Source organism: Heterocephalus glaber, unplaced genomic scaffold (assembly GCF_053883595.1).
Source record: "Heterocephalus glaber isolate CG9 unplaced genomic scaffold, H.glaber_assembly_v1.0 deba00000621, whole genome shotgun sequence".
Taxonomy (NCBI): Eukaryota; Metazoa; Chordata; class Mammalia; order Rodentia; family Bathyergidae; genus Heterocephalus; species Heterocephalus glaber.
Genome location: NW_028258153.1, coordinates 23967499 through 23978874, shown reverse-complemented (window position 1 = coordinate 23978874; position 11376 = coordinate 23967499). Strand labels below are relative to the sequence as shown.

At 37.6% G+C, this 11376-nt stretch overlaps 1 protein-coding gene across 15 annotated transcripts in view; it reads right to left on the bottom strand.

The window, feature by feature from the left end:
* Window positions 1–1232: 1232 nt before the first annotated feature.
* Window positions 1233–11376, bottom strand: part of Cald1 (caldesmon 1) — a 189516-nt gene continuing 179372 nt past the window's right edge. For 11 of the 15 annotated variants that reach the window (XM_021263631.2, XM_013074506.3, XM_021263630.2 and 8 more), the window contains 3 exons: window positions 11161–11256; window positions 5925–6005; window positions 1233–3490 (listed from right to left, as the gene is read on the bottom strand). In XM_021263631.2, the coding sequence (XP_021119290.2) occupies window positions 3482–3490; window positions 5925–6005; window positions 11161–11256 (186 nt within the window). In that variant the 3' untranslated portion in view covers window positions 1233–3481. The remainder of the gene's footprint in view (window positions 3491–5924; window positions 6006–11160; window positions 11257–11376) is intronic. The other 4 variants (XM_087206283.1, XM_087206284.1, XM_087206277.1 and 1 more) reach the window with 1 other exon arrangement.

Below are 11376 nucleotides of genomic sequence, written 5' to 3'. Positions count from 1 at the left end.
ACAGAGTGAAAAGACAATCCAGAGTGGAAAAAAAAATTTAGCCAGTTGTTCTTCAGACAAAGGACTAATATCTAGAACATATAAAGAACTCAAGGGCCGGGGATTTAGCTCAGTGGTTTCGATGCCTGCTACGCAAGCTCAAGGACCCGAGTTTGATCCCCGGTACAAAAAAACCCCAAAAAACAAAAAAAAAAGAACTCAAAAAAAAAAATCAGACCCCCCAAATTTAAAGACCCAATTCAAAAATAGCCATCTGAGGTGAATACACACTTCTCAGATGAAGTAGAAATGGCAAATAAATATATGAAAAAATGTTCAACATCACTGGTCATTTGAGAGATGCAAATTAAAAAAAATGCTGAGATTCCATCTCATTCCAGAAAGAATGGCTATTATCAAGAAATCAACCAACAATAAATGCTGGAGGTGCTATGGGGAAAAAGGAGCCTTTCTCCACTATTGGTGGGAGCTTAGACTGGTGCAACCACTGTGGAAATCAGTGTGGAGATTCCTCCCTTGTTTATAGCACTCATGTTTATAGCAGCACAGTTTGTAATAGCTAAATCTTGGAAACAACCCAAATGCCCATCAATCAATGAATGGACAATTTTTTTTTATTTTATACAATGCAGTACTACTCTGCCATAAAGAAGGATATACTTGAGACATTTCTAGGTAAATGGATGTACCTTGAGACCATATTCTTAAACGAAATAAATCGGACACATATATGTAAATATTGTATTGTTTCTCTGGTGTGAGAAACTGAAAGTGTAAATAAGGTCTAAAATGTATAATAGATACTGTGAATAGAAACCTGTTCAAAAGGAAAGGGGAACTGGGCAGCGGGGAGGGGGAAAGGAAGGAAGGGAAAAGAAAAAATGAGAAAAGAAGGATAAAATGGAAATAAAGCTTTGTAAATAAGAAGGGAAGAAGGGTTGAAGGGAGGGGAGAGGAATGGGAAAACAAGAGGACTCAAGATAAATTATGTTCAAGTACAAATTCCCTATGATGTATGTGATCATTATGTATATCTTAATTGTAACAATAAACTTAATAAAAAAGTTTACCTGTAATAAGAAGCATTTAAACATATGAAAATGCTTGTCTTCTTTAAAGCGTGAAACCAACACTCAGTGTGAACCATAGGTTTTGCTATACCATTATCTTTATTTCGTCAGACACACCTCTTGCAACCAGTATAGTACATAGAAATACAGGAGGCAACAACATTTGGAGGAATTCCATTTATTGTGGATGCATTTCACAATATACTTCATTGCAGCGATCAATTATCAGTGAAATTATCAAGTGTTTATAACATTTTTAAGAATGGCAGATTCACAGAACATGCTAGTCAACTTGCAGTTTGATCTCTTAACGATAACAGAGAATTGTAATTGAACAGGTAACAAGGAATTTGCTTTTCAAAAGATTAAATCTAAACTGAACAGAATTCTACCTTAAAACTTATTCCATCCAAATATTGGAATAAAAGTCAGGATCAATACATTCTCTTCTTAACTTCAGACTTTCTAGAGTAATTTGTGATAGTGACCAGGAGACACTCTTATTCAAAAGCTCAACAAAGCAATGTTTTCTCATTATTGACAATGCAATTGATCCATCTCACTTCAGTGATGGGAGTCATTTACACAGGTGCTTCATGTAAATCCTAGTTTATCTTATCATAGACTTGAGTCTACTCTGTCATGGGTGGCTGGGAATTTGTGTGCAATCTTGGTGGATTATCTTCCTTTGGCCCAGGTTTGCTAAAAGACAGGGGATTCCACCAGCCTTTCTGATCAAGAGGAAACAGATTTTAGAAGGGAGTGGTTACTCCTCAGGTCAGCTCTGCCCTGGCTAGCTCTGTCAGTGTGGTAGGAATTGAGACAAAGGCAGTTTTTGACAAATTAGATATGAGTTTATATAATGACACTGTATGTGTTTTCTACCCTAGGACATTTTGCCAAGACACTGGAGTCCTCTTCCATCAGCTATTGTGAATAATAAAGACTTTCAGGTTAAAATAAGATCTGACATCTGGATTATGTGTGTTCAAAAATGGTGAGGGAACAATGACTGTTGGGGAAAAGCAAAACTCATAAAATTAACACATATTTTTTGAAATTTCAACACATTATCAACTTACAACAAGTACCAATGATTAAGAAAGGTAAAAAAGTATAATTTAAAAAAATGTTTCAGAGTATATAAAGATGGAAATACTGTCATGCCTCCTCAACACTGGATTTTATTCACTTGTTTGCTTCTAAACATGAACCAGAGTCAGCCTTTGCTTAGACCTCTACGTGGAATTCCAGTCTGTGTAATATCATCACTAAAATTCTTGTCTTTACATTTTAGTGAAGGAAAAGACCTTAGTTATCATGTAGGCCAACTTACTGTGAACTGTATTGTTGCAAATAAGCAGGCTTTGAGCTTGATTCAGATGGTAGATTTAAGACAATTCACACTGGACTTCAAGATTGCCTTTAGTTATAAACTAAATATTATGTTATAGAAAATTTCAACTCATTTTTGATATTTCTAATCTCTTTGTTGCAATACTTTTTATTACAGGTGACTGAACATTGAAAACGTATCAATACCTATCTGCCATGTTTCTATTGGCAAATATGAAATATTAATATAATATTGTGATTTTTAATTTTTAAAAAGCTGTGATATTGGCTAGTTACAAGGACATACTACTAAATATAATAGTGTAGCACATGAAAAAGCATTCTACCATTACTGTGTATATGTGTATGCACATACATACATAATTAAGTAATCTAAAATGTGGTTCAGGCTACTATCACTACCAAAGAAATCCACAAAGCAACCAACCTAAAAAAATCAGTACCACTGTCAGCTAAAATAATAATCCAATTTAGATATGAATCAGCATGAAAAAAAGTAATACCTTCGTACATCTTCTTTTTTAAAAAAGACAATCATTATTGCCGTATATCAAATCTGATATGGGTTATTTCAGAAACAGTTACAATTGCCTACTTTAGATAATTTCTTCCATGCTTTATTCTAAAGTGCAGAAACAATGTCACTTCCGTATGAATAAAAAACTATGGTTCATTTTTCTAGAAATCTATGGTTCATTTTTATAGACACTGCACACATTCCTCACGCAATCTTACTCTTGAATTTCCCTTTGTTGACTTCTGCTGTGGTTGGTATCACCGTTCAGACAAGGGGTTCTAATGAGCAGTAGAAAAGTCTCTATTTCACAGCACGGGTCTCTTTCGAAACAGGCTCCTGTGCAAAGTTGGCCATGAGCATCTCTAGATGTGACTATTAAATACAGTGATCATATACATGGGTTTACTGGGATATTGAAGAACAAAACAAAAGAAGATGAATCCAATTTAGTAAATCAACATAAATATAAAACAGAGCAATTAGCCCTCTACAACTGAGCTGGTCCAGCGTCTTGAGCGTGGGTTTTTCTTGAACTGTTTCAAACCTGCTAAGAGAAGAGAACTTTAAATTGGCAGCCTGTAGTGTTCCAGCCAGATGGTTTTTGTCAGGAAAAAAAGAATTATAGCATGGAGGGAATTAATATTTATGAAAGAAGGGGGGTTGCGATTGGCATTTTATTTGTTTGATCTTTCATTCTATCCTTTCTTTTGTGGACCAGCCCCCTTCCTTTCTTTGTCCTTTATGTTCCCTTTTCTTATCTTGATCTTGGGCTTGGTTCTTAGGCTTTGATTTTAAGCACTCAGAGTCAAGGACACTTTTTTTTTTTAAAGCTGCACTGTAAGGGCCAGGAGTTTCTAGCACATTATAGAATAGGCATACATGACTGACTATCTCAGTCATGGTGGAGTTATTGTTGGATTTCCCCCATTTTTCCCTCTTAGAAATATGTACTTTCTCACTCTTGTTGTTACATCCCTGGCTCTGAGACTTCCCTGACCCATGGTCCTGTTATTCCATCTTCCTTCCCTCTCACTTAGCTGCTAAAGATCCTTGCTGTGCTATATGAACAGATAGGAAAGCATTGTGAATTCATGTCTGCAATGTGTTGTGCATTTTAATTTCAAAGGAACAACTGCATGACAAATACTGAGTTTGGGATTTTGGAGCAGAGCTACCTAATCCACTGCATTGTGAAGTCTGCTCTGGGTCTGGTGGGTTTGTTATTATTATTGGTGCAGAAGGGGTTGGTGTGTGTGAAAATTGTGTACCCTCCTGCTTTGTGCCACCATGTTGCACAATTCCAGGGAGGAGCATTCGTGCTGAATTGGGTGTGAGTGAGTGGTATTCTTAGAGTCCTGTCATTCCAGACCATCTTGCTCCACTTTCCAGACGTCTGGCTACAAGGAACACATCCTGAGGAACTCCATTACACCTATGAGGATGGACTCTGTGGACAGCTGGCAACCCTGACTCAGAAGGGAGGTTGTACACTCCCTTGGATTGCCACTTCTGTCAGGAATCATCAAGGTTTGGGCCAATAAACTCATTCTTTGTATAAAAAACAAAAATTTATCTTGTCTCCTGCCACCAGTAGAAAACTGTGCAAGGAATTTAAAAAAAATTTTAAAAATTTACATTTTTTTTGTTAAATACGCATCCTCAAAAGAAAGTGTTATGTGTAATGGTTCAGAACGCAGGCTCAGATCATACTGTTTGAGTATCAATCCAGGTTTGCTACTTATTTGCTGTGCACCTTTAGGAAAGTTATAATCCCTCAGTGCCTCATTTTCCTCAGCTATAAAATGGGAATAACACTACTATTTACCTCATGTGCTGGCTGGAGGACTGAATGAGATATTAACAGTGCCCAGACCAGTGGATACTCCTTTAGTGTTAGTAGTTTGTATTGGTCATTATGATTACCAGGCATTTTTAGGATATTTAAAGATAATTTTGAAAACTGGACTTACTTAGAGGTCACTTTAAATAGGCTGGGGCAGTGGATTTTACTGGAATGAAAGGGCCATATATAACTAATAAGAAGGTGAAGTAATATACATAGGCACCAGCTTTAAGAGGATGTGGAAGTAGGAAAAAAGAAGTATTTCTCTCATTTCAGCAAGCACCAGTGATTCTTCAGTTGTCTTTGATGTGATTTTTAGTCCTAAGTTTGCTTAAGAGAAGGGTTCTGTTGCTGGAGTTCTGCACAAACCACTAAGCAGATAAATTGTTCTAATCTTACCTATTGTTTCCCTCTGATTTCCCTTTAAAATATTTTCTTTATTAAAGAAGACTGGGTCTCTTTCTTGAAATAGGGAAGGGCTACAATTAGGAATTGACTTAGCTCCTTGTACAATAAGAGGTCCTACTTGTACAACAAGAAGACCCACTTGTAGCCTGAGCAGGCTTCAGATATTGTCCAAAGCCCTTTTTCTGAAGAATGAGTACATCTTTTGCCCAGAAGACAAAGGGTAAGAGAGATCAGAGCATTCTTAGCCATTAGCTCTCATAAGAAGTAAATTCTGCCTTACTTATGAATATTAGTTTTTTGTCATAGAAACTTTGATTCTGAGGCTGCTGGCAAAGTCTCCTAGAATGGTTCCAGAAAGCAGCTTGGGAATCACTCAGGGAGATAGGCATTTTCCTCTGAGTGATCTGCTTTCTCCGGATGACCGTGGTGCTAAGCCAGGACCTTGCAAAGAAATGGATACTGTGGTTATCCCATGTAGCTCTGCCAACCCTCCGACCACTATGGTGTATCTAGAATGTTTTCCTGGGAACCATTCCATGAGCTCAGGCCGTTGATGCTATGTGACTGACAATCCTATAGTGCCAAAGGCTCTTTCCTGTGCTGTACTGTGCATGGGTCTTTTAGAAATGGGTGGTCATGAGTACAGATTTCTCATTTGACCCCAGGACATTACACTGGGAGATTCATTAGGAAATAGATCTCTGAAATGCTAGTTCTCCCAGTAGATTACCTTAGTAGGGGAAGTAACCTTATCCACAGACTGCTTTTCCCAGAGGTTCCGCTTGCCAGATACGTCTCCCGGCCTCAAGTCCTAATGAAGAGAAGGTAGAAAGAATGAATAGGTGGCCATTTTTAAGATTTAAATGAATGAACACATTGACTTCATCTGTTTGGATAAATTTGTTGTTTAATACATTTTATCCCAGTGATCTGAGTGGGTGGAACTGAAAGGACCATTGGCTGTTATTTGACTTTACAGAACTTCACCTGTCTTGGGATATGAGAATGGGCTGATACAGCATTTGGATCTTTGTCCTTCACCAAGGAAATGCTGTTTATTGAATAGTGAAATTGAAGTATGACTATTTAAAGTAGCCTATTTTTTAACTTTTTGCATATTTTTGGTGGTACTGGGGATATCTGTAGCACTTTTCTTATTTTTTAAATTTTGAGACAGGGTCTTGCTAAATTGCCTAGGATGGGCTAAAACTTGGGATCCTTCTGCCTCAGCCTCCTAGAGTGCTGTAATTACAGGTGGGCCACCACACTCAGCTACTTTCTACATTCTTGAAGGTAAATGATTCACTTGAGGTTTAAAAAACATTTCACCTCTTACAGATCAGCTTCCTTTCAGTCTCTCCTTGCCAAGGGCCCACTTTGCATTTCTTGTCTGAGACCTTTTTCTGGCTATGGATGTCCATGTTGCCTGGCTGGGAGGAGGTCTGGAAGTGCAGAGATCACATCCCAGCAGCACTGACTAGTGAGCACTCGTGCAGACTGCTTCCCAGTGGCTAATTTGGGCCTCAGGGAGGGCTGCCCTGGAGCATGTGCTCTCCTATGACTTCCACAGTGGGATTCTGTTTTAAGAGCCATGTGGTGACCTGCTAAATAACACTTTCTTTATTGGTTGCCTTTGTCTCCCCTTCTCCCTGTCATGTTTTCTTAGCCTGCCAAATAAATCCATTGGCCCTGTGATCACTGGCTTGGTCTAGGCAGCCCAAACAAAGAGGTTTCTCTAACTGTACTTGCCTCACGCTAAAATCATTTTGTGTATCCTGAGGGGATGTGGGTAATTCAGCAGTGGATCAGCAGAAACTACTCCACACAAATAAACATTTATCACATATTGTACTCCTAAGACCAGCCGAGGGTTGAGGGTTGATGACATATGTAGGAATATGTGAGAATCTTGGGAAGGAAATGCTAAAATACAGCCCATAGCTTTGAGTCTATATTTACTAGCTCATAACTAATTTTGTTTGGGGGAGGATCCAAATTTATGTTTCCATTTACTTTTCTTCCAGCATTTGCTTATATTAGTACTTGGCAAAAGGTGGTGTGTAGAAAATAAATGTGTTTTACTGAAATAGTACTGTGTGTTTTGGCAAACATTTTTTTTTCCCCTTTAGAAAAGTAAAGCTACTAGCATTTATCCATAGACACAGTCTAAGAGGACATATTTCTAATACACAGCATTGAGACTTCTACACTGAAAATGCACTGCTAAGCATTTTCAGTGCTGAATGTTGAAGCATTTCAGATTTTCATAATCTTATTGAGATTTTGGATTTCCTCTGTGGCATGAATTCCTGATATTCTATTAAAGAGTTATACTTATTTAGCTTGGAAACATTAGGCAACAAATCAGACTTTTTTTTAAAAAAAGAATTCCACTACATTTGCCAATGTAGGTGAAACTTGCCAAATTGTCTAGAAGACTGTTTTATAATTATGGAAACTATAATTAGGAACATGCTGATGGAAGCTCTGGAAAGTGGATATAATCACTTTATTTATTTGACTTGTATGAGACTGATATTTTTCTTTTATATGAATGTTCTTCTACTTAAGAAAACGGATTGCATATCTTTTAAACTCTGCTGATGAATCTTTCGAGATTACTTAAAGAGTTTAAAGAGTCAGCTTTAAGAATATAGTAACATCTTTAAATCAAAAGGGAAATATAAACAGAATTACCTGACTAGACTACATTTTAGAGAAAGACCCACTCCGGAAGAAGAGGGAGAAATGAAGGCAGGAGAAGCAGGTTTCCAATCAACCAGAGACCAAAGAGTGAAGAAGAGAAGCCAGCTGAGAAAGATATTGTTTTTTTTTTAAACAAAAAGAAAGACAAATTAGCTTTTAACTGCTGTACAACGTGTAGTTTAGACACAAATAATAGATAAACCAACTAAAACAGAGACTCAGAATTGAGTTCATTACAAAGTTGTATTGAAAGCTTATAAATTCTCCCCACAAATAGCTTAAATGCCCCAGTAAGAAATCCAGTGTAGAGCAATATTAACTTTTAAATAACTCATATAATATTGGTTTTACAAACTACTTTGAGCACTTGAATTCTTAGCATCTGTGAAAATGATTACTTAACTACTAGCAGAGGATGGTTTTTCTCTTCATTGAGTTTTAGAACCCAACCCTTTAAATCCCATGAATTAGTCTTTTCCCCTTTCTTAGGATTCTAATGGGTGAGGAGTGATTGTTGAATAAATTTCTCTCTGATTTTGTTCAAATGGCCATATGCAACACCTCTGCAAAAGCAAACCTAATGTCAGGAACACATGCAGCATGTTGAAGGACACATTGTCTCTGATCCCAAATCAGAAGGCACCTTGGGGGCCCACCCAATTGCTGCTGTTTTATGTAAATCTCTGACATTCCTGGCTCTCACTATGGCCAGGGTGTGAAACTTGGATGCCTGCCATGAAGGACCATGTTGGAGACACCATGCCTGAAGAGGCTTGGGGTGAGAAAACCAGAAAAAGGGAATCAAGGAATCCCAGAGTGCATCCCTCCATACTCAAAAAAGGTTTCAAATTTTTGAAAAGGAAAATAAAGCACAATATTATGGGTCAAGCTACACAGATCTTAGCTGCAGGCCACCAGTGTGAGATCCTGTGGGTGAGAGCTAAAACCCTTATTTGCCTGTCTTTCTAACCTCCTTTGCTTAGACTCTTTGCCAACCTTTATGCTTCTGCAGGAGCCTCTCAGCCACTTCCACACTGATGAAAATTCATCTCTTTTTTGCTAGACCCTTAATAATCACATGCCTGCCTTGCTGGGCTCCAAGTCACACTGTTTCCCACACAGACTTCCATGTTGCTAGGTCTAAAATACAGGGGACCACTACTGCCACTGGAATATGCACAGAACTTCAAAGTGGCTTACTCATTTTTATCTATGGCATCAATGACATACTGCTTTCTCCTGATCTGGTCCATACTCAGGAAGCCACACTAGTCCACAAAATCTGATGGGAAAGAAGAGATCTCTAAAATATGTATTAATTGCTATATTCTTTCCTTCTCCCTCTAGGAAGTGGTCTCTCCCAAGTCATGTGCTAAATAGAAGGTAAACCAGGTCATCATTTTATAAATTACCTGTAGTACCTTTTGTCTTACCAATTTTTGGGAAGCCATTAACAACTCTAGAAAATATTATTATTTTTTCTGTGGGAAACTTGACACATTATACTTACTGTAGTAATAACTGAATTTAATCTTTTAAACATTTCCATTAGAATGGTGGTAAGCTTATCAGTTCATGTGCTAATAAAAGAATAAGGAGTAAGCCCTGGACCAAATTTATGAGTACAGTCTGTACGGAAATGAAACAAAACACAAAAATTATCATCTCTTCTAGCAATATTCTATATTCAAGACAGAAAATACTTGTCATTCATTCCTTATCCTTTCTGTCTTGTGAGCTCCTCAGGGGGTCCATGAACTTTTTTGTCTTTGAGACAGTCTTACTAATTTGCCCTTGCTGGCCTCAAACTTACTCCTGCCTGGGCCTCCTGAATAATCAGGATTATAAACTGCAACATTTTTTTTTTTTTACTGGGGATCAAATTTGGGACCTTATGCTTATGAGGCAGGTGCCAGAACCACTGAGCTAAATCCCCAGCCCTAATAATCAGGATTATAGACACGTGCTAACATGCTGGTTCTATGATTTCTTGAACTTGTATTATATGTATTTTGTCAGGGAGAGAGACCTTGTATTTCATTAGGTTTTCAAAGGGGTTCATTTTTCAAAAAGTTTAGTGATCACTGGTCTGGAGGCATGATTTTATAAACTACCATAGTTTATTTAAAAAAAATAATTTCTACTCTTTAAGTAACGTGGGTGCTGGGAACCCTGAGGTACTAAAAGGCACCATGTGGAAATGATCTCTACCCTTGATTGTCTCTTTGTATAGGACCCTTTTTCCTGTATCTACTGGGAGACAGAAAAAAAATTGAATCTCAGGGTAAATTAAACAGCTCGAAGGGTAGCATCTGAGGTCATACAAACATTTACATTTTTTCTTTTTTCTGTTTAGGTTGGAGAGTAATAGAATTTGGTAACTTTGGAACCAGCAGATGCTCTTGTGGCTCAGAGGCCCAGCATTTGGAAAATCTTTTCTTGTAGGAGGTAGGACGTAGCAAGTTGACTTACAGCTCCATTGGGCCTCAACAAAGCTATAAAGCCAACTTAACAGAGAGAGCTCAGCATTATACAGTGAGAAACTTAATGAGTTTAAAAAATATTGATAAATGCAAGGCAGTTATATATATATTCAGTGAAAATATTAGAATATTTTTGAAGTAAGATAGTTATACCTAATAAATAAGAAAATTTTAGATTTTGAAAATCAACATCTATAACCAGTTTTTCTAGTTTCCAGTTTGACTGGTTATTAGAAAAATTGGTTTCAATTTTTCTAGTTTCCAAATTTTTTATGGCTTTCCTTTGCAAATGTTGATAACAAAATTACAGCAATTATTTCAACAAATACCCCCAAATTGCATTTTTGTGCCAACTTACAGAAATTAAGTAAATTAGAAAATATTGTTCAAAATAGTTAACATACACATTCTTGGGGGCATAAGTTTAAGGGTGCTTGTAATAGAGAAGTAGCCAAAGTAACTGACATTTCATTTTCAAATTCCTATCTGTAATTTACAAAATAGAAGCTAGACCAGTAAAAGGTCTGAATTTGATCCACCTTAACTCAGCTAAGTCCTCCCTTCAGTCAGGACACAGAGGCAATGATCTGGTTCCATTTACTCTCTGGGTAACTGGTGCAGCTGCTCGGTCAGGACCATGCTAAATTTGCACACTCCTTTGCATTTGGTGGTGATGGTGGGCAGTGAAAGCCCCATTTTTCGTAGGTAAACAGGCCAACTGCTTGTATTCTTTGGCTGCTGGAAGCTGAGAGATGAGAAAAACCCAAAGCTACTTACAGAAGGTTTGGGAGCAGGTAATTTGTTCCCATCTGGGGTTTTAGTTAGCCACTCACTGATCCGGCTGGAAACTCCCACCTTCAGGCCAGCAGTTTCCTAAAAGAGCCAATCATCTGAGGTATTAAAGAGAGCAGTAAACTTTACCTGGGGAAGGGATCTATATAGCAACCTCAAGGATCAAGATGCAGTAGGAATTGTACCACACCCCAGAATGAA